Source organism: Stigmatopora nigra, chromosome 20 (genome assembly GCF_051989575.1).
Source record: "Stigmatopora nigra isolate UIUO_SnigA chromosome 20, RoL_Snig_1.1, whole genome shotgun sequence".
NCBI lineage: Eukaryota > Metazoa > Chordata > Actinopteri > Syngnathiformes > Syngnathidae > Stigmatopora > Stigmatopora nigra.
In genome coordinates, this window is record NC_135527.1 from 5,066,004 (window position 1) to 5,090,244 (window position 24,241).

General features: G+C 40.8%; 1 protein-coding gene and 3 non-coding genes across 4 annotated transcripts; 1 reads left to right on the forward strand and 3 right to left on the reverse strand.

The window, feature by feature from the left end:
* Nucleotides 1-1,182: 1,182 nt before the first annotated feature.
* trnam-cau (transfer RNA methionine (anticodon CAU)) lies at nucleotides 1,183-1,254 on the reverse strand. The gene has a single exon. It is a non-coding gene; the product is annotated as a tRNA-Met (tRNA).
* A 10,238-nt stretch (nucleotides 1,255-11,492) lies between these two features.
* On the reverse strand, nucleotides 11,493-11,564 carry trnap-agg (transfer RNA proline (anticodon AGG)). The gene has a single exon. It is a non-coding gene; the product is annotated as a tRNA-Pro (tRNA).
* A 532-nt stretch (nucleotides 11,565-12,096) lies between these two features.
* trnae-uuc (transfer RNA glutamic acid (anticodon UUC)) lies at nucleotides 12,097-12,168 on the forward strand. The gene has a single exon. It is a non-coding gene; the product is annotated as a tRNA-Glu (tRNA).
* A 6,617-nt stretch (nucleotides 12,169-18,785) lies between these two features.
* LOC144213398 (uncharacterized) lies at nucleotides 18,786-21,031 on the reverse strand. Its single transcript, XM_077741843.1, has 2 exons — nucleotides 20,966-21,031; nucleotides 18,786-20,361 (listed from the first exon to the last, which is right to left on the reverse strand). The coding sequence occupies exon 2, from the start codon at nucleotides 20,183-20,185 to the stop codon at nucleotides 18,965-18,967; it is 1,221 nt and encodes a 406-aa protein (XP_077597969.1). The 5' UTR covers nucleotides 20,186-20,361; nucleotides 20,966-21,031; the 3' UTR covers nucleotides 18,786-18,964.
* Between the last annotated feature and the right edge of the window lie 3,210 nt (nucleotides 21,032-24,241).

A 24,241-nucleotide genomic window follows, 5' to 3' on the forward strand; every position in this document is an offset into this window, starting at 1 on the left:
ACTAGTATCAACAGGGTTTTCCAAAAATCGCCATTTCCAGGATGCAAGTCTCATTTCTCAAATGAACCATCACACCCTTTCGCGCATTTGGAGCCTCAGTCACAACATGCTGGCATTTACGTACTCACTAGGGATGCCGTCAGAAGGGTGTTGTAGACGCCGTGCACACGGTCCCTTTCTCAGACGTCGATAAGTAGCGCCTGGCTTCCCGCTTGGGCATATTGACCTCCAAGGCTCTTAAGACCAAAATGTTAGGTACATCAATAATTATTCTTCAATATAATTATAAAACAATACAGGGGGACACCTAATTCAATTATATATATTTAATTAATTTGGCATCTCTGGTGATCCACTTTCAAGGGAGAATACATTCCGACATCGTCCTTGTAACGAATAATTCTACCGTGCGGTAATTTCTCCTGCCCCTTTAAGGCCATAAATCAAAACAATTAAAATGTTATTGATTAATCCAACTGCGTAAGCAAAATCAACACCTGCAACAATCATAGCATATCAAGTATTCAATAATAACAATTAAGGGGAAACTCAAAACAAAACTCCATTGAAATTTAAACCAACAAGCCTTCATTCCACATTCTAATGCCACAAAGAAGCGGAAAGAGCGTCACGATTTACGACAATATGCGAGTAATCACGAAGGTTGCTTGGATAGCGATCTTGCTGCATCCAATCCAATTTGACTGGAGGGTTTGCAGTCAAAATAAATTGAATATCCCTCCCTGTCAATGGCAGCTAATGACACTTACTAAAATCAGCCTAAGATGTGAGTTTTTGGAATGTAGGAGGAGACCGGAGTACCCGGAGGAAACCCACACAGGCTTTTGGAGAACATCCTAACTCCACACAGGTGGACTGACCTGTTCTTGAACCCAGAACCCCAGAGCTGTGAGGCCACCCGCACCACCGGGCCATCCCGAATGTAAATTCAATAAATCAAAAAATCTTGTTTTTATTCGATTCCAATACTCTGAAAATGACAAATTGGGCCCGATTTTCGTAAAATTCTGATACGATTTTTGATCAGTGGGCATCCTTAAGAAGAATGTGAAGTGAGTTATTAATTTTAAAAATTAAAAATTGTCAAGATCAGTTTTTCACAGCAACTGCAATACTTGAAAGTGAGGTATTTTGCTTCTGAAAATAAGAAATGATTGTAAGTAGCAGAGAATGGTTTCGATCCATTGACCTCTGGGTTATGGGCCCAGCACGCTTCCGCTGCGCCACTCTGCTTCTCCTTGCATGTCATATGACAAGTTGACTCACAAATCAAATCAATCAGACTAATCCAAGCCGACATACAGTGGCACGTGACGATTCCCAACTGCTGCCGGAGCTCCTGAGGACCACCAGCACAAGCACCTCAGTCTCGACTGTGGACTGTCACACCCACGGCGAGTTCTGCATTTTAGTCATCCATTTTGCACTTCCATTTGAATGAAAAACACAAATACAAGGAGTTCGGCGGCGCAAACAACATAATCAAGATACCATGTCGAGTTTAAAATGGCACTTTAGCTAATAGCTAATGTTACTTTACAAATCGAGCAGGAAGATTTTTTTTGTTTTACCAGTATGAGTTCTTGTGTTTTTTAAAAGTGTTCTTGTGATTGGATGTTTGATCACAGGGAAAGAATATTTTTTCTGTGTGTGGATTAGTTCTGTGATGCTTTACATTGGCCTTCCAAGTGAATGTTTAACTACAAACTGACAAAGAAAATATGTCTAACCTGTCTGGGTTCTTTTGTGTGATTTTAAGGTCTTTTGGCAACTGAATTTTTGACAACAGACTGAGCAGGAAAAAGGTTTTTCACCTGAATGGGTTTTTGTGGATTTTCGATATTATAAAAACATAGTTAATCATACCACACGTCAAAAAGCTGTCACAAGCGTACTACCCGTGTGTATCTTCTCAAATTAAAACTTTCTTTAAACTTTACAAGCTTATTCCCTACAATGTTTGCAGTTGTTTAAATATATAGATGTTATCTAACCTTTTTAGTTGGTCTGATAAGATTTATGTCAGAAACTGTATTGTAATATAAGTTGAATATTAACATTTTGAAATTGAAAAGGGGTCTATATTTATTTATTGACATATGCCGCCGTAGTAGGGCGCCGTTCAAAGCGGCTGCTTGTTGCAATAGCTCCCTAAGCCCTCACTCGAATTCTGTGTTTGTACAGCTTTTTTACGGATTTTTATCCTTTATTTTATGTTTTTATTGTCTCTTAAGACTTTACTTGTTACTTCACTTTATATATTATATTCGATACTTTAATGTTTTGGGACTTTACTTTCAAGACTCTACTCCAAAACTCAAGCTGTGCGAGAGGCAGTCTTTGATCTACTAGTTCAGTCCATCTTTTCAAATTCAAATTTCACATTTTTGGACACTATTTTTGACCCACCCAGCCTTGCCTATGCTGCTTTACACGAAGGATCAGCTGTAAGCGCTATGCAACACCGGGATTCCCCTGGACCTGGACTTTGACCTCCCCGCTGAGTTAAAGAGGAAGAGAAGAGGATGCAGGGCCGGACGAAAATGTCAGGAGAAAAAGCGACGCTTCAGACCCAGCATTCCATCTATTATTATGGGGAACGTAAGATCTCTCCCCAACAAAATGGAAGAGCTAACGGCGCTGACCAAACAACAAGGACAATATCGGAGCACCTGCATTATCTGCTTCACGGAGACCTGGCTGGATGAGCGAATACCAGACTCTCTCATCTCCTTGGATGGCTTTCAGCTGGTGAGGGCGGACAGGGACGCTGAGGAGAGCAGTAGGAAGAAAGGTGGGGGACTAGCTGTCTTTATTAACAGTAGATGGTGCAGTCCTGGGCATATTACCGTGAAGGAGCAATTTTGCACTCGAGACATCGAGCTAGTAGCTGTTAGCATCAGCCCGTTTTACATCCCCCGGGAGTTCTCGCACGTCATCATAATAACTGTGTATATACCTCCTTCGGCCGATGCGGCAGTGGCTCGTGAGCTGCTCCACACTACTCTGTCCCGGCTACAGACGTCACACCCCGAGTCTCTCCTTCTTATCTCTGGTGATTTTAACCATGCTCCCTTGACTTCGACTCTCCCCACCTTCACTCAGTATGTGAAGTGCCACACCAGGGAACAAAAAACTCTGGACCTGCTGTATGCCAACACAAAGGAGGCATACAGCTCAGTCCCCCTGCTCCCACTGGGCCGCTCAGACCACAACCTGGTCCATCTGATCCCCACCTACATCCCTTTGGTCAGGAAAATAAAACCTACCACGAGGATCATACAAAGATGGACCGAGGAGACCAGCATGGTACTGAGGGACTGTTTTGAGACAACTGACTGGGAGGTGCTGTGCAAATCACGTGGGGAAGACATCGGCAGCTTGACCCACTGCATCACAGATTACATTAACTTCTGTGTTGAGAACATCGTACCCTACAAGAAGGTCCGTTGTTACTCCAACAATAAGCCGTGGGTCACCAGGGATCTAAGGGCCCTCCTGAACAAGAAGAAGAGGGCTTTCAGGTCTGGGGAGAAGGAGAGTCTCAAAACGGTCCAGAAGGAGCTGAAGAGAGGGATAAGGAAGGGAAAGACCAGCTACAGGAAGAGGCTAGAGAAGCAACTCCAAAGAGGCAACACCAAAGAGGTCTGACGAAGCTTGAGGACCATCTCGGGCCATGGAGGCAACAGTGGGAGAGGCTCGGAGTCCGGAGACGGGGAGTGGGCCAATGAACTGAATCAGTTCTTTAACAGATTCAGCCCTGCCCCTGCTCCCCTAACCCCCAGACCAGAAGCAACTCTCCCCCCTCGTTCTCCTCTTCCTCCCCCTCTTCCTGCCCCTCTTCCACCGGTCTCTGCATCTCTGTCGATCAGGTGACAAAACAACTAAAGAAGATCGAGGCAAGGAAGGCTACCGGTCCAGACGGCCTCAGCTCCAGACTACTGAGAGAGTGAGCGGATCAGCTTGGCACAATGATTCTGCATATTTTCAACATCAGCCTCAGTCTGCAGAAGGTCCCCACCTTGTGGAAAACTTCCTGCGTGGTCCCAGTCCCAAAGCCTGCGAACCCCAGGGAGCCAAACCACTTCAGGCACTAACCTCTCACCTGATCAAGACACTGGAGAGGATCATCCTCAACCACCTGAGGCCCCTGATGAATGCAGAGCTGGACCCTCTGCAGTTCGCCTCTCGTCCAGGCATTGGTGTGGAAGATGCTACCACCTACCTGATGCACAGGTCTCTTTCACACCTGGAGAACTCAGGAAGCACGGTGAGAATTATGTTTTTTGACCTCTCCAGTGCATTCAACACCATTCAGCCGGTCCTTCTGAGAGGGAAACTGGAGGTGGCTGGAGTAAGGAACCACCTAGCCGCATGGATCATCGACTTCCTCACCGACAGACCACAATATGTGAGACTCCAGGACTGTACGTCTGATGTGGTGTGAAGTTGCTTAAAACAGGTGTCAGGTTCATTAATAATTACCTTCGTCCGTAATTATCAATAACTGCAGGAAGACATCTTATTCAATTATTGACATTTAATTAAATAGAAATGGATACAACAGGTAAAAGCCTCCGGAAGGGAGAGTTACAGCAAGTGTCCCTTACAACTTCCGAACGTCTCCTCGAATAGACATTTTCGTCCTATTCTTATGGTCACAAGTTACAGAGTTGTTGATCATTCCATCACGTATGAGTAAAAACAACATCTGGGACTACAATAACAATCAAGGTATTTTACTAATAACAAAAACAGGGACTAGACCTAACAACATTTAGATTAGAGTAATTATACAACCTCCTTGACCTAAGAATCATATAATATAATCATAATCATATAATCGTTACATACAGAAAAACCCGAAGTGTACGGTTACATAACGATAACAATATTCTTGTTATTGTCCGAATAGCCCTGTCCTCGTCACCAAGGGCCCACCAAATCTCAAGGACCCAGATTGGGTGGATTGTTTGTATAACCATCCTGGAACAGGCTGTCTAGGTTAAAGATGAATTGGCGTGACCTCAACACTTTTGAAAAACAGAAAGAGAATGATTTAAACAAAGTAATGAATTAATACAGAGAAAAGAAAGAGAATGATTTAATAAAGAAATGAATTAATATAACTATTATAATAGTAAAACAGAACAAACCCAACATTCCCCCGTTTTTATAATATGTATGTTATTAGTCATTTCTTAGTAATCACTAAATGGAAATGTCGGTGACTGCGATTTTATCCGCCTACTCCTTACTCCCATGGCTGGTCTGAAAGAGAAAAAACATAATTATATTCGTCCAATTGGTCCTCGGATTTACCGTACTCCTGGACCTCACTGCTTTCCCCAAACCGTCCCATAAGATACAACTCATGTACTTTAGAATTTGTAGGGGCCATTGCAGTAGTTATAAGTCGGCTTAGCAAGGAGCGCAAACAGGGGATACTACATCACCCACACAATGTTAGGATAGCGGTAATTGTGCCTATAGTCCAAATCTTTAGATTTTCCAAAGGTCTTATCCCACCAATCTGACAATGCGGACGTATCTACTCCAGAGTGCTCTTGCATATTGCGGTTCAGTGTTTGCAGGCCAGTAATGGCCCTGGTGAGAGATCCACTGGGTGACGCGTTGTTCGGTATGAAGGTGGAACATTGTTTTCCAAACATTGCACACACGCCCCCTGTTTCAAGGATCATATCCACCGCTATGCGATTCTGGAACGCCATCAGACTGGTAGCTGCCAGTTGTTCCTTCATGGCCACAAATCCCTGTTCAGTATAATTTCCAAGTTTTGAACATTGTAATGTAAGTAATTTATTCTATCCACATTTTTGTTTGGGGTGATTAGAAGGAAGATAGACTCCCAACCTGCTGCGATCTGATTAGCCAGCTTATACTCATCTGGTACGCCCCGGGGGATGCCAATCGCATCAATGTATGTTGGATCTCCTTCCCTCCATGCCTCTCGACGATGTCGGGAGGGTCGACCCTTCACCTCCGAATTATGAGCCGCCAATTGTATCTCCTCCGCTGTGGATGGAAAAACAGACATCGGTAAGAGCAGTGAGACCAAAGTACCTAGTCCTGCCGCGTTTCGGCAGGAGTCGTATAATTTATCTACCACCCCGCCACCATAGGCCAGAACGTGGTATCAGGGGTGTAGTTTGTTTTAGAACGCCGGTACACCACGTCTCATTTATCGCCCCCAGCTTCAGACCATGCCCTGTAAGGTTTAAGCAGGTAAAATGATTAAACAGTGGAAAAATTGACTTCCTATTTACCGCGTAACAGGATAAACACTGCTTCAATATTTTTTTTCTTGCCAAGTAGGACACGTTTTTTCATTTGTAAAAACACTTTTCCCCAAATGAATGGTGATTTAGGGAGTTGTTAGATCCCATCGTATTTTCCCTTGTCTGGTAGGTTATCCTAATCCTTTGTAAGATGGTTTAGTCTCAATTGAAACCATATGGAGACGTCAAACCCAATATAAAAGAGTTCCCTATAGTTTTATGGTATTGCTTGCTGAGCAATAATCTTTTCAATTAATATTGGTGTTTCCCGTATCTTATTAAGTCAGAAAGTTTATCTTACCCGTCCCCTCAATGTTTCAATTGAGACCACCCTTTTACCAAAGTAGCTCCACATAGTGCTTGCCTTCTTTACACTCCATTAACAGCGCCCAATTATCCCCCGTTTGGGAAATCCCTGTTTCAGAAATAATTTTCACAGGTTAATATTTCAGTCCAAGCTTTCCAATCTTGACCAATTTCTGCAACAAGGCTTTTCCCAATCTTCAATTTTCTGCTGTTAATGTACCACACATATTTCCCACCATAGATTGCCCCTTTGTATGGCAACCGGGGCGTCGCCGAGTCCAAATATATATTTTCATTTTGGAAATTTGATTTAGTAGGTAATGTTAATTAAATGTAAATGTGTATGTTTCTCGGTTTACCCTCCCGTAAGAAGGTGTATCCTCAATTGAAACGCCTCCGCCTTTTTCTCCAACTGGAGAAAACAACCCTACTGTGGAAAGGAATAGAATCACAATCATCATTAATCTCATTGCCCCAAAAGCAATAATTGTTTTCAACATGACTTTTTGTCTTTGTTTAGGGAGTTTTCCTCTTGAAACGTTTCAATTTAGACAACCTTCTTACTGTGGGAAAGGTGCATCCGTGTCCCCTTTCAGTAACAAGGACCCTCCCACTTTGCGTTGCTCCGATGTTTCTTCTTTTATGCTGCTTATCAGCATCCAGTCTTCAAGAATCACCGTCGCTTCGTCCGTTTCCTGTTGACAAGCAAAATCTCCCTCTGATAGTCTAAATTTGGTGTGTGCGTTTTTTTTTTCTCTGATAGATTCGCCTCATCATCCAATTGTCATTGTGTAGTGAATAATAACAATTTGTAAGGTCTACCAAACAGGACTTCATATAAGGTCCGCCAATTGTGGATGGTAGACAACTATTATATTAACAAAATGGGAGCCATTATCACTATAAATAGTTTCTGGAATTCCATATCGTGGAATGATATCCATATGATCTAATAAAAATAAAATAAAATCTATATGTATTTTTTGAAATGGATATGTGGGTATGCATATAGATTTAAACCCTAAGCCTTGTAGTGCCGTTGTAGCAAGGCCACCTCCCCCTTGTCGAGACATAGGTCTTCCCTTGACTCAAGCCCAAATTATTTTCTTTATTGATCTTTTATTGATAGATTATGTCTCGGTGGTCTGCCAATCAAAAAACACAAAAAGACAAACTATCATTCACGCTCACACTCATAAACAGAAGAATTTAGTGTGTTCAACCAGTCTAGCATCCATAATTTCATTTTGTGGGAGTAAACTGGAGTACCCGGAGAAAATCCACAAATTCTCGAGGACGCCATGAATACCCCACATTCCGGAAGGTCTGGATCCACCCCGCATTCAATTAGTAGATCCTTTAATATACACACACCCACTCTAGCATTTTAACCGTTTGTAAAAAATTACCTTCAAGTTTCACACAAAGTTATATCCTTTTTAATGCTATCAGTTTACCTGTTTGTTCCCCGAATTGAGGTGGGAATAGTTTCACATCTAAAGTTTTTATTTTTTACAGCCGCCATGACCTAATGGCCCCCTATCATGTTTTTGGAAAATCCCAATTCCCTCTAATAGCATGCCAATCACCTTTTAATGCGGCCATCCAATTTTGTTTCTACTTGTTTCAGGTGATAAGATAATCTCCCCCATTTGTAAAACAAATTCATCCACGCCTCTTTTATACAACATGACGCCTATGGCCTTTATTACGTCGCCTTGACTCCAAATTCTATGAACCAAGATAACACGCCGAATTTGTAAGCGAATTTCCCCCATCCCATTTTGTTCATAGACAACCCATCTACCTAAAAGCATCACTTGTTTCAAAACATGAAAGGCCCCACTAGAATTCGTGCATCCAGCGCCAAATAGAGCCTATTTACACATTTGTCTCAAACTTGTTTTAGATATGGGGTCCCCAATTTCCCAAAATTTCCCAGAATTCATGTACCAACACATCCTGTCAAAATCCATAGCGACTAACAACCTGTTTCTAAGCCAGATTTTGGAATTTGGAGAATCTTTCCTTTCCCCCCCTTATCTAAGCTTGTTATTGCCACTCGTTATCACTGTAACATTCAGGCGTATCAACCCCATCGTTGCAATGGTACAAATTTCAAGCTAAAGTTCTCACCAATTTGCATGCCCTTAAAGCCGTAAAAGCAACGTTATTTGGTTGTATCAATTGACCAATGCTTATCCAATCCGTAATATCCTTAAAGTCATCAATACGACCTGTGACAACGCATATTTCCTCCCGCCAGGACAACAGACAATGTTCTTTCAAGTGCACTTTGAAAAACATTCCATGTTACTCCATTCTTAGGGAAAATATGCTCATCCTAAACCAATTATTTTATTTACAATTCACCTAATTATTTGGATGAATGCCATGAATTTTATCATGCCACTATTGCATTGTAAATTTCCCATCTGATGTCGTTAACAGCCAAATAATTCAATACCTACTATATACTTTGTAAACCACCTCATATGATGTCTACTTAAGACAAGAGTCATTACCCATAGCTCCCTGTTACCAAAACAAAAACCTACAACAATTAAATTAGAGAAATCAACCTTTTGTTAGGCATTTCCTAATTACAATTTTTAATGTTTTAAAAACCTTATTGTCACCAATATACCATAATATTGTAAATTTTGTCATCCTGGCCTTTTCCTTAACCAGCCAACCTCCTGGATTAAAGTATTTTGAACAATCAAAATATTCAGAAATAGTATTAATATTATTTTATTCTCCAAAAGCTAGTTTCCTTTAACTAAGAGCCCTTTGAAATCCACAATTGCTCAAAAATGACTACCCAATTTCAAAGCTTTTTACCAAATTAACCATTTACTAAACAGATTTTCTATCACCTTAATATACATTTCTGTTTAAAACCCAAAAAATAAATGCGAAAGCATTCGCATAACCTTGCATTCCTTGCAGACCATGTATTGTTCTTATTCTGAAAAGTCCAAACAGAAAACGCCATAAGCCGTTAACAATGACCTCCACTCTGCGAAAGCAGCATTGCTATCTTCTGTTTACAACCCGGCGAGTCAACATTTGAAACGTGGCCTCTTATTCCCTGTGCCCAAAATAAAATGCTTTTTAGAGAAGACAACCATTAAACAGACAAATTAACCCCTCTTCCGATATCCAACTACATCACAATATTTTTCCCAGACCCCATATTCAGAATATGTATGCTGCAAGCACAACAATATAGCAAAAACCCATTTTCTGCCCTCAAGTTTGCTTCAGCACTCCCAAGGCCCCATATTATTATTGTAATGTCTTCACGGAAGGGATCCACAAAATTTTAGTCGTTTACAGGGTCCGCGCGCACCCCAAAGGCTAACACAGTCAAATCGTCTGTCCCGCGGCCCACATGTTTCACTCGCATCTAATCAGCCGCCGCTGCACCAGAGCGCTTCTCCCGCAGTCGACACATTCTTTGGCAATCTAGAGCATAATAAAAAACATAGATGACATTCTCTGCTAAACATTTAAATGATCATTTTGTATATATTCTTTCGTCTTTTTAAACACCATCTTCCCGCTAGCGGAGGGGATCAAAAACCAAGCTGCAATAAGCCATCACATTGCTGTAAATTGACAGTACATATAGGTTATATTAACAAAGCACCACCAGCTTGCTGCGAAATAACCATTCTAATTGTTGTTATACAAGCCCAAGCATCACAAAAAAACCCAATTTAATTGTAATCACAAAACGTCATACCTGGATTAACCAAATCAAATACCAGTGTCTCCATTAATTTTCTAGCTCAACATTCTCGTATCCAAAATATATAAATAAAGTATTCTAGTTTTTACTCTATTTTTTTTAAATTACATTTGAATATTTCGTAATACATTCCTTTTTACTTTAGTTTGGCCTTTATACTTTTTACTTTAATGATGAGGGATGAGTATGTTAAAACGTTAGTCTTTTTTCTGTTTATTTTTAACATGTTCTGTTAACGGATGCATTTTTTATCATATCATATCATATCTTGTGCTGACCTGAGAAATTTGAGATACTAGGAAAATTCGGAAATTTTTTTTTCCTTGAGATACGAGCACAACAGATGGTTTCCGATTGTGAGTCGGTGGAAAATTAGAATGGTAAAGATGTTTTTCTGTTGTAACATCCTGTTTTATTTAATTTTTCAGGATGTAACTGATACATTTGTATTTTGTTCATTTTTATGGGAAGAATTGACTTGAGATACAGGTAAATTGACATACTAGCTCAATGCCGCAGTAAGCTCGCATCTGAAGATAATACTATTTTGCCCCCAAGATGGCGCTGTCACCCGGAAGCCACTGGCAATAGCTCTGTCCACTTTTATTAGTTTTTCGTGTTTTAAAGCCCCTCTCTTTTTTTTAAATTACATTTGAATATTTCTTAATACATTCCTTTTTACTTTACTTTGTACTTTATACTTGAATGATGAGTGATGAGTACGTTAATAATTCAGTCCTTTTTTTCTGTTTATGTTTAACATGTCCTGTTAACGGATGCAGTTTTTTATATGTATCATATCTTGTGCTGTTTGAAAGTCGATGTGGCCCCCGGGCCGAAAGGTTTTCCCACCTCTGCACTAGACAGACGAGCCAGGGGCGCCCATACAGTAACACTTTTTTCCTTAGTTGGCTATTGTCCCATATTACCCCATTATAGATCATAATTTGACAAAACCAGGACTCGTCCGGGAGTAGAACCTCTCACACCCAAAGTCAGAATCATATCACTAGACTAATGAGCCAGGGGTGCCCATTTGCTTACACTTTTTTTCAAGTGGCCAATGTGCCATATTACCCCCCATAATAGATCACAATTGGATAAAATTCGGGCTCGTCCGGGAGTTGGACCCGGGACCTCTCGCACCCTAAGCGAGAATCATACCACTAGACCAACGAGCCAGGGATGCCTTAGACAGATATTTTCACAGGTACCTCATGTTCCATATCACCCCATCATAGATCACAATTCGACATAGGAAAATAGAGAGAACTCGGGATCGTAACAAGTCACCGAGTTCTCGTTCCAAGCTTCAATTTTTTGTTTTGTCATTTATTTCAAATATTAACAACAACAAGTGTTTAATTGCATTCTAGTTTCATAAACATACTTGAGAGCAGGTTATCAACAAAAAGAAAATGCAGTATCAGTTAAGAAAAACAACTGGACAAGACAGGTCAAAAAAGTGAAACAAATCGAAAAGTACATCTAAATATGAGAAAAGAAATTCTTATCCTTAGTGTTGGACAGCATTCTGTAATCCTATTATATATGTGTGTATTTAACCATTTTTGTATGAAAGCTTCTTCTTTCTTGGTCGCAATAAGCCTTTCCCGGTTTTAACCAAGTCGATGTCTGTTGCTAATGATGTGGTTATTTATCGAGTCTATCGTCCAAGCTTCTAAATCATCTGGATCTGCTTCCAATGAAACATCCCATATGGTCTAGCGGTTAGGATTCCTGGTTTTCACCCAGGTGGCCCGGGTTCGACTCCCGGTATGGGAAACATTATACTAGACACCTGTAATTAGATGTGTTGTGACAAGCAACTTTTTATGGTCTCAAGTTTTTTTTTTCTTTTTCAAATGAATGACAACAAAACACAACACAATTTGACGAAAAGCGATACATATGACCCTCTTGTTCTTATAGATGTGGTGTCATTGACTGAACAACTCCCTCCTCTGGCTAGCGGAGGAAGTTCTTGGCCTTAATGAGTGGACAGAATTATGCGCTTGGTGACCTGAGACAGGCCAAGTCAGCTTCCTGCACTCAACATCAGCTACAAATGATAGAAGAAGAGGCAGGAACTACTAGATATCCTCATGAAATTCCATTGACCCAGGTATCAGACGCCTTATTTAAGGCAATTGAAAATGCCTTCCCAAGCCCTCATGATTGTTTACACAAACCGATTAAGCTGGAGGTCCGGTGCACTATGGACAATTTGTTAAAAACTGGATAGAAAGCACCGGCCGCCATCCATCTGGCATATTTGAGAGTGAAACCTTGTTCAGAACAGCTGTTGTTGCGGGTCTTCCGGAACCTGTGAAAAAGGAATTGAAGAAGGACCCAGACTTGTTGACAGGTGACGAACTTAGATTTAAACGTCACCTGACTCACCATTAGAAGATGTATGATGAAGAAAAGGTCAAAGAAAAAAACAAATCAAAAAATTTGACCTCTGCCCTGTTAAACCTCCAACTTTCCAATTTACATAGTGAAGCCAAACAATCCAAACAGGATCGACTGGGCAATCTGCCCAGATGTTCCAGGGTTATGATGAGGCCCGAGATGATGGTCAGTTCAATGGTGGATGCGGTGGTCGCGGGTGCGGTTTCTCTGGTGGCCGGGGAAGAGGGTACTTGGGACAAGGCCAACAGGGCAACTGTTTTGTGTGTGGCGTTATTGGTCACTGGGCACGTGATTGCCCCAGCCAGCAGCAGCAACAGCAGCAACCATTCCCACAGCAACCACTGGCACAGCAGTATGGCCCACCACAGCAACAACGGCAGTATGGCCCACCACAGCAATAACGGCAGTATGGCCCACCACAGCAAGAACGGCCTTTGTGAGGTGGAGGACGAAGCACTGGCAGACCATGGCAGCCCCAGCAAACGGCTCAGTCACCTGGACAATATTACCAGGACGGAGATGATCGCTATGGTCCATGGGATCCTACATGCTCCGAATAGGGGTGCCTGAGAGGATCAAGAAGCAGTGGTACGGCAGACCCAATGCTTCACATGAAAGTCAACGGCGTACAAATATCAGCTTTGGTGGACACGGGGGCAACACACACTCACCCGCTCGCCCCCAGTTGTCTCTCCTCTTCCGCCGTGACTTTGGTCGGCTACTCGGGTTCTCCTCAAGCTCTGCCTATTACCCGACTGAAAAACTTCTTAAAGTAATTGACTGGCAGCCCACTGGCATGCATTTGTAATGTTTATAGAAAGTTTTAATTTAGGAAAATGCACACTGGTAGTACGTTTGTGACACCTTTCTGATATGTGGTAAGATTAACTATGTTTTTATAATATCGAAAATCCACAAGAACCCAAAAAGGTGAAAAACCTTTATCATGCTCAGTCTTTAGTCAAAAATTAAGTTGCAAAACACCTTAAAATCACACGAAAGAACCTAGGCAGGTTAAACATATTTTCTTTGTCAGTTTGTAGTTAAACATTCACTTGGAAGGCCAATTTAAAGCGTCACAGAACGAATCCACAAAGGAAAAAAACTTTTCCCTGCCCAGTGTGTGGTCAAACATTCAATCACAAGAACATCTTGATTTTGTTAATTGCGCTGCTGAATGTCTCGTATTTGTGTTTTTCATTGAAATGGAAGTTTTTAACTGCAAAGGGGATGACTCTGTAAATTGCAGAACTCACCGTGGATGTGACAGTCCACAGTCGAGCTTGTGCTGGCGGTCTTCAGGAGCTCCGGCAGCAGGTGGGAATCGTCACGTGCCTCTGTATGTCTGCTTGGATTAGTCTGATTAGATTTGTGAGTCAGCTTGTCATGTCACCATTGAGAAGAAGCAGAGTGGCGCAGCGGAAGCGTGCTGGGCCCATAACCCAGAGGTCAATGAATCAAAACCATTCTCTGCTACTTATAATTATTTCCTTTTATGCAGAAGCAAAATACCTCACTTTCAAGTGTTGCAGTTGCTGTGAAAAAAATGTTCTTGCAAATTAGGAATTCAGCAAAAGTTACCTTTTCTCACTTCATATTCTTCTGATCAAAAATCCGATCTTGACAATTATTAATTCTGTAAATTAATAACTCACTTCACATTCTTCATAAGGATTGCCCACCGATCGAAAATCGTATCAGAATTTATTAGAAATCGGGCCCGATCGCGTCATTTTCTGAGTATTGGAATCGGGTTAAAACAAGATTTTTTTTATGTACTGAGTGACATTTGGGGGGGACCGGTGGTGCGGGTGGCCTCACAGCTCTGGGGTTCTGGGTTCAAGAAAAGGTCGGTCCACCCGTTTGGAGTTTGCATGTTCTTCCCAGGCCTGCGTGGGTTTCCTCCAGGTAATCGGGTCTCCTCCCACATTCCAACAACATGCATGTTAGGCTGATTGGACATTCTAAATTGCCACTAAGTGTGAGCGTCATTAGCTGCCATTGACAGGTAGAGATGTCCAATCCATTTTGACTGCAATCCCTCCAGTCAAATTGGATTGGATGCCTCTCGTCGTCAATGGGAGGGAAATAGGATCACTTGCTCTGGCAGATAATGTGTTAAGATAGCAAGAAACAAAATGATCCATAAGGGTCAGGCTAAAATGACCTGACACATTTGAAGGTTTAAAAAAAAAAAAAAAAGTCAAGAATCAAAAATGTGTTTTAATTTTATGAACCTAAAATGAAAAAAAATCCCACAAAGCTCTGATTTTTGGAGTGCAACGGCTGAGTCAAGTGCACGGCTTCATACGAGGTGAGCCTCTCAAATGCTGTGAAACATTGCACAAATGACATTCATAATTTCCATTTTCTGAACGGCTCTATCCTCTCCAGGGTTATGCTGTAGTTTATTTCAGCTGACTTCAGGCCAGAGGCAGGTGACACCCTGAATCAGTGAACAGACGATCGCAGGGCACAAAGAGACAACCATTCACGCACACACTCATACCTAGGTTAATTTAGTGTCCAATCGGCCTACCATGCATGCTTTTTTAGGAATGCGGGAGGAAAACGGAGTACCCTGAGAAACCCCACGCAAGCCCAGGGAGAACATGCAAACTCCACGCAGCTGGACCGACTTGGATTTGAACCCAGGACTCCAGAGCTGTGAGGTCGATGTGCTAACCACTTGCATCACTGGGCTGAAGCTTAGTTCTTATTTGTTGATTATTTTTTGTCTGTATGTTGTTGATATTTGTGCACTACATGGTGAAAGCATTCAATCTCATTACACTTGTACGGCAGTGGTGGGCCGTCGGGGCCTTCAAGGCCTTCTCTGATACCCTAAGAAATATCTGAATCATGTCATTGTCCATCAATACTTATTAAATAATTCCAAATTGTCTGTTAGCTTCCTTTCTTCCTGGTTGCACTACTTCTAGGTGTGTGTTTTCATATTGAAGCATTCAACCAACCACATTTGAGCCATTATTTGTTGCCAGGGTCAGAAATCTGCCTCACAGCCTTCACAATCAGTTCTGCGGGCCCTGCTGCATTAAAACAAGCGTCGATAAGACTGTTGCTTTAACCAATCAGATTTCGAGTTGGCAACACCACAATGTAATATAGCGGGCGTAGGGATACGTCATTGCCTTGTTGCAGGTGGAGGGATACGTCATCGCTTTCACCAACTATGAGGCTAGTCATTAGCCAGAGCTACCAAACTGTATTTGGAGCGGGCTGCACAAGCAAATATATTGTTGTGTTGATCTAAAGCCATTTTCAAGACGGACTATGCCAGACAGGACATGCTTGACTTCCAGCATTAGCTTGGATGGCAATATAAAAGAAGAAAGAAAAGAGGATGGATATTGTGTACAGTGAAAAAAGGATTTTTTGTGAGTAAAATATGGCTATAATACTAAATAATATTTCAGTTGTGGGCCAAGTTCTGATATCTGAAAAGCTCCAGTGTTTGTATTTAATCAATGAATGCTGCTAGGGAGTGGATTTTACCCCAGTTTAGTGCATTTTTTGCCATTTCACCATTGACATCCATCGCTGTCTTTTCCCGGGGAAATCACCCCACTGGCCCGGTTGTAAGCTCCAGTATTTTTATTTAATCAATAAATGCTTCCAGGAAATGGATTATGCCCATTATTATGCATTTATCTATTGATTATTTTTATGTGTTGCAGCTGTAGCTGCAGTCGAGGTTTTATAGCCATAAAATAGTTTTTGAGGGTTGGATTGATTCGTTGAAGGCACTACGAGAAAATGCACGGACCACCATTTATACTACTCGTTGACAAGTGGCCGCGCGTTATCCTATTGTGAGGACATTTGTGTGCATCATTTTCGGAATATTTTGAAGGGAAGACAAAAGCAAACAACCCTCTTTAGGTTGTATCCGAAAGTCAGGGTGGAGGCGGGGCAAACAGAGCCATTCCGGCTGGGAGAAGAAAGGTATAAAAATGTAAAACAAAATTAGTATTGAGTTTAGTGTAAGGTTAGATTCAATTTATTTTGGAGTGTGTCTGTGTTGCACCCTCCATTTTCATAACTTGAACACAGGGAGAAATAATCCCGCAGAGATTAGTCGTTGTCTTCAATCCAATTTTTACTGTAATGACTAAAAATCTCCCGTGCCTCCACCTATGTGCACCGAGACATCAATAATCGAATACCGATTCAGACTTTAACATGTCACTCTTGCTATTTGGATCAAGGCATCAATAATCGAACACTGATAAACTTCCAATCCAAAACTAGTTGTACATCACACATGCAATCATTAATAATTTAAATACTTTAGCGTGTCACATCTGCACCGTAATCAAGTTAATTTAAATTAGTTTCTTATTTGACGAGCTTGTTGCCGTGCAAAAAGTCATATATGACTAAATTATGGAGGCAATGTATAGTATTTTGAATGCATCACAAAATTGCTTCTCATTGGTTTTATCATAAATATACTACCTTGATAACTATGAATATATTTACATACCTAAGCATGTTCATTTATGCAAAATAGGAAGGGCATGTTTGTGTTTTATGGAATTACTTACCTGGATATAAACCTGGTAAAATCTTTTTTTAGGTTTGTGTTGTTTTGTAAAGATTTCTTCTTGGCTTTTTCTCTTTCTTGTGATTGCCTTCACCTGTGCATGTCGTCGCTCAACTGTTTTCAACGTCTCGTTAACCCAAGTCTGTGTTATTTAATTCTAGTTACTTTGTTTGTCCATTCTTTCAACATTTAAAACTAAACATTTTGTTAAAATCAAACCCAAAAAGTATTTTTCCCCAAAAGAGAGCTTTATTGGAACGACCAAAATAATGTTTGTCCATTCTTTCAACATTTAAAACTAAACATTTTGTTAAAATCAAACCCAAAAAGTATTTTTCCCCAAAAGAGAGCTTTATTGGAACGACCAAAATAATGTGTATTGCAGTGAATTGGTTTAAAAACATGATACATTTTATAAAAGGACAAAAGTATAAAGACATTATACATTTTTTTTACAGAAAATTAAATGTGTTTTATACCATATTTCTACAAGAAGAAGACACATCCTAGATTCTATATATAAATTATAATATTCATAACACGCAATAGTTTAATTTCATTTTCAAGATGAAGTGTTTAAAATTTCTTAAGAATGTCTTTAACTGAAGATATTTTATAGTGTGGAATTATATTACAGAAAATTGAAAATTAAAACGAAAAAAATTAAAATGAAGAATATAATTGCCTTTCATGCAGAAATTGATGAAGCAATGTCAGGTTCATTAATAATTACCTTCGTCCGTAATTATCAATAACTGCAGGAAGACATCTTATTCAATTATTGACATTTAATTAAATAGAAATGGATACAACAGATAAAAAGCCTCCGGAGGGGAGCATTACAGCAAGTGTCCCTTACAACTTCCGAACGTCTCCTCGAATAGACGTTTTCGTCCCATTCTTATGGTCACAAGTTACAGAGTTGTTGATCATTCCATCACGTATGAGTAAAAACAACATCTGGGACTACAATAACAATCAAAGTATTTTACTAATAACAAAAACAGGGACTAGACCTAACAACATTTAGATTAGAGTAATTATACAACCTCCTTGACCTAAGAATCATATAATATAATCATAATCATATAATCGTTACATACAGAAAAACCCGAAGTGTACGGTTACATAACGATAACAATATTCTTGTTATTGTCCGAATAGCCCTGTCCTCGTCACCAAGGGCCCACCAAATCTCAAGGACCCAGATTGGGTGGATTGTTTGTATAACCATCCTGGAACAGGCTGTCTAGGTTAAAGATGACTTGGCGTGACCTCAAGACTTTTGAAAAACAGAAAGAGAATGATTTAACAAAGTAATGAATTAATACAAAGAAAAGAAAGAGATTGATTTAATAAAGAAATGAATTAATATAACTATTATAATAATAAAACAGAATAAACCCAACAAGCAAGCAATTGTTTTTTGGCCACTACTTCCCACATTTGTGTCATCAACTGCGCAGGAATAAGTTTTTTTCACCAATGTGGGTTGTCATGTGCATAAATGTTGTTTTAAGTTTTCCTTGTAAGCAAATGCTTGAGCACAAACTGGGCAGGTAAATGTTTTTTCACCAGTGTGGGTTCTTGCGTGCCTCATTAAGCTTCCCTTCTGTGTAAATGCTTGACCACAAACTGTGCACGAAAATGGTTTTCGCCAGTGTGGGTTCTTGCGTGACGATTTAGGTTTCCCTTCTGTGTGAATGTTTGTCCACAATCTGAGCATGAAAATGTTTTTTCACCAGTGTGTGTTCTTGCGGGACTATTTAAGCTTCCCTTCCGTGTGAATTTTCGACCACAAACTGAACACGAAAATGGTTTCTCACCCGTCTGGGTTCTTGTGTGTCTTTTTAAATCGTGCTCATGAGAAAAAGCTTTAACGCAAAGTGGGCACGAAAAGGGTTTTTCACCAGTGTGGGTTGTTGTGTGGGTTTTTAAATGTTGCCGTTGAGAAAAGGTTTGACCACAGACTGGGCATGAAAATGGTTTTTCACCAGAGTGGGTTCTTGTATGTACTTTTAACGTTCCCTTATCTGTAAAAGTTTTACCACAAACTGAACACGAAAATGGTTTTTCACCAGTATGGATTCTTATGTGGGTTTTTAACATTCCCTTATCTGTAAATGTTTTACCACAAACTGAGCACGAAAATGTTTTTTCACCAGTGTGGGTTCTTGCGTGTACTTTTAAACTCCCTTTGTGTGTGAATGTTTTACCACAAAATGAGCATGAAAATGGTTTTTCTCCAGTGTGGGTTCTCGTATGTCTTTGTAAATTTTTCTTTTGAGAAAATTCTTTACCGCAGAATGAACAGGAAAATGATTTATCACCAGTGCAGCGTTTTAATTTGACTTTGGGGATGAATCTTTGTCTGCAAACTGAGCAAAAAATTGTTGTTTCACCCATGTGGCTCATCATAATTCTTTTCAAATTAGACCTTTTCCCAAATGTTTTCCCACACTGAACGCATTTGCTGAGTTTGTCACCTCTGGGATTTTCCTTAAAACTTTCATCGTTAACATCGTCGTGAAGCAAGTCGTCACTATCTGGTAAAGGAGAAATTGAACTTTCTGCTTGCCATCCGTCTGTTGAGCTGCCGCTCAGAAGCTCCACCCCTACGCTGGCCACGCCCATATAATCCCACTTCACGGACTCACCAGGTGACCAGGTGGCATAATCTTCCTCATTTTTGATTGGAAGTTGCTCATCTATCATTGTTTGTTGAGAGAACTCTGGCTCCTCCTCTTTAATTCGGGGCCATGAGGAGGTGTTTGCAGGTTCTGCCCCTCCCCTGGCTCTGCCAAGATCACCTTGCCTCATCGACACCTCACAGGTTGACCAGGTGACATCATCGTCCTACATCTTGATTGGAAGTCACTCTTCTCTCATTTGTTGTTGAGGGAAACCTGGCTCCTCCTCTTTGATTTGGGGGAGCTCAACTTCCTCTTTAAGACCAACAAACTCTTGCCCATCAGGTCTAAGATTTTCCCTGAAACCTGCAAAGACAAAAAGATATGTATACCGACATGTAGTCAAAAACGGGAAATATTTGTTCTTACTTTTACAAGTTTATTATCACAGCATGGTTGAATATTTTGCAAAAATGTATACAAGAAAAGTCACGTTTTAGGTTCGATCCAGTCATCCAGTACACAATTTAAAACAAAATAGTGGTGAATTCAGATTATGTTGATTGATTTAAATGTTTGCGCATTTTTATATATTGTGTTTCATTTAGTGATTCAGGGTTTGTGCATGTTTGAGGGTGGAGCTAAAATGATACAATATCAAAGAAGACAGGCGTTTCTTTTTTTAAATTTGAGAAATTTGTAAATTGGGGTTCGGCTGAGTGGGTGGGGGTTTATTTTGTTTCATGAATTTTCGGACCAATAGACGCAATCACAGTCTTCACACGCAAATTGTTTTAATTCGCGGGTAGTATTCCCAATTGCAGGCTTTTAAAATGGAATTGGGAGATAATCAAATGTACACATACCTAAATAGTCTCACATATATTGCAAATTGCAACATCAATTCATAACATTTGGACACGGATAATATAAAACATGCCGAGCAAATGCTCATCAAACATGAACCTACCTTCTAGTCTGTGAAGAATAACTTTTGCTTGCATTAATTTGCAATCAACAGGGTGCTGGTGACGTGTAAGGTCCTCTATTACATCAAAAAAGTTCCTCCTGCAATTTTGATGTTTTTGTTTTCATGGCGGCACAGTTTTAAGATGGGTTACTGATGTTGAATCCGTAAAGTTATTAAATGCTAGACACGTCGTAAATACTTCAGTTTAGTTAAGTGACTGAAATTAAACGACAAATCAGACGGGCAAAAAGTCAAATATTCGCAGAGTAAGCGCCCTCTATACGGCCATCTTTGTTCCCTCCTCGCATTTCCGGTCAGGGGTGCGTGATGGGAAAGACAGTTTCCCGTAATGCCAACCTTCCGTTCTAAATAAGATGTTTCACGTATGTATAATATTCAATCTATATTTGGAAATTTCGGGGGAGGGGGGCATCACTAATGGGAGACACATTGTGTCCGAATTGCTGATTTTTGTCGATATGTTGTGTTCTTTTTTAACAGAAATAAAAGTGTGTTATTATCATTCATAAGGTTTATTCAAACATTCTATTTGTAAATGGATCAATGATGTGTGTTGCAGTCCACGAGTATAAAACCCATGTTAATATATATGGCAGTGGCTCCTTAGCCGTTGACTGGTCAAATAGTCCCAGGGGCTATTTAGCCGGTAACCGGTCAAATAGTATTGCACCCTGCATTTTCATATTGCTGAAACACAGCGAGAAATAATCACAGTGATTAGTTGTTGTCTTCAACCAACTTTTACTGTAATGATGTCAGGTTTAAAACCATATACATTCAATAACTTCGGATCAAAGGTAGCACACGGAGAGTCGGCTTGATGAGATTTTCAAAGACTTCAGATGAAGGAGGGGTCAGAGTAGCCAGCGCTGGGAGATGTGTCCATCCCCCAGCCTGACCAGTTCGGATCCCTAGCTACTACCCCCAACAGTTGAGCTAGTTTTATTAACAAAGTTTCATGTGACCTAGATACAAACTTAAAGTGTATATGTGACAGGGTGAAGTAGTTGATGTTATACATGAGTGCAGGTGTTAAGTTAAAAAGGGACTCATGCCGCTAGCATGCGTTAAACACGGGGCGATGACGTAATGGGCACGCGCAAGTCACGCAGTGATTAACCAATGGTCATAGACCTTGGTATAGTATAATAACGGGCTATTCAGACATTTCTCTAAGTTGGTTTGAAATACAACAAAGGACCTGTCTGATTATTTCACCCGTCTTTTAAAGGTATGTTGCTTTGTTTTGAATATCGATTGAGTGTGAGATGTGCAAGAGGCAATAGTAGCATGTGAGAAAGAACGTAATGCTTAGTGATGCTTGTTTATTTTTTTATGTGTGCGCGTAAATGTGCGAGTCTCGGGTATTGTTTACAGCAAGCTACTTTCGGCCGCTGGTTATTTACTTTTTCATGTGCGCGCGTATATGTGCGAGTCTCGGGTATTGTTTAAAGCGAGCTTCCTTTCGGCCGCTGGTTGTTTACTTTTCTTATGTGTGTGCGTGAATGTGCGAGTCTCGGGTGCATTGTTTACAGCAGGCTACTTTCGGCCGCCGTTATAAGGGTAGCATAATAAGTATGCAAAATATGACGGCCGGAACAAAAGGTAACAAGTTTCTATACCCATAAGTTATAATCGTTTTAGCAACAAGTACATTGTTTGGATTATAACGGGTTGTTAATATGTTACTATGTATATATTTGAGTGTTATTGTATATTATGTTTTGTGTGAATTGCTTTGATATAACAAAAGTTGGTTTGAAATACAACAAAGGACCTGTCTGATTATTTCACCCGTCTTTTAAAGGCGAAATACTACCACCCCGTGGAAAATCACGGGTACAACATTTTTTGGAGGCACCGCTGGGATTGCTGCTTAGATGACCAGTATTCACAACCTGACTACTGAATGCTGAGCCAGCAGAACCAACCACATCCAGGAACAAGACAGTGAGGAGAGGCATTGTGGTGAAAAGGGACGTGAAGTTGGCAGAGTACTCGTCATCTGAGGCCAGTAGAGATCATCAGAGAGACGGTAAAAACGTGCCAGTTCAGTGCTCACACTTTTGCATCATAAACCAAACTCCTACCGTGTTGAGAAAATGGAAATGGAACGGGAGCAAGTACGCATAGAGGTAGAAGAAATGTTGCACAAGCTAACAGTTAATGACCTGTTAGAAATATGTGATTTCCTTAACATAGGGAGTCCGAAACGCATATCAGAATTCAGATTGTGTAGTCACATTAATAAACACCTGGAAAGGAACAAACTCAAAGACGAGGATCAAGGTATGTCTGAGTTGTTAAAATTGAAGGAGAAAATAGATGAGATGAGGCATGAAGGCAAAGGGGCTGAAAATGGGAAGCCAGGATCTTTGCCCCAGCTACCCGCCGCGGGGGACATTCAAAGGGACGTGCCTCCCCAGTACCCGCCAAGCTCATACTGGCGGAAAGATTTTAAGATTGCGGGTCAAGTAGGTGAACCAGGCCAGAAAAACAAGCTAACCTTCTCCAGTCTGGTTCACCAAATTGAAAAGGGAACGAGTAGGGGGTACCAGGACGTGGAAATTGTTGACGCTGTGATCAGAGCTATCTCCCCTGGTCTACAACTCAGAAACTATCTGGAAGAAAAAGCTAATCTTACCCTGCCCACACTCAAGTGCGTTCTCCGTGCTCATTTTCAGGAGAGGAGTGCTACCGACCTTTACAAACAGTTAACTTCGGAAGCACAGCAGATCAGGGAGACCCCGCAAAGTTTTTTCATGCGAGTGTTGGGTCTGAGATAGAAAGTATTGTTTGCATCCCGTGAGGCAGAATCGGGGCTTCAGTACGACCCAAGCCTAGTACAGCGTATGTGTTTACCCACAATACTCACTGGGCTTCAGAGCGACAATATACGCATGGATATGCAGCCTCTCTTATTGGACTGCCAAACGTCCGATGAACTATTATTGGACAGGTTAAACATAGCCTGCGCTAATGAAGAAGAAAGAAAAAATAAAAAGAAGCTTAGTACTCCACAGGCAGCGAGACAAGTGAACCAGGTACAGTCGGAAGACCTGCTACCTTCTAATCGGCCTGCCGAAGAAAAAGCTAAAATGTCTCCGGAAGTAAAAGCGGAGCTTGCCAAACTGCATAACCGTTTCGCGCCTCTTGAAGGTCTCAGTGCCGATGTCGCTCAGATTAAAGAGGCGTTACAACAGACTCGGTTCCAGCATCAGTCCTACCCCTCGCCCTCTGGCAGGAGACCAGTGA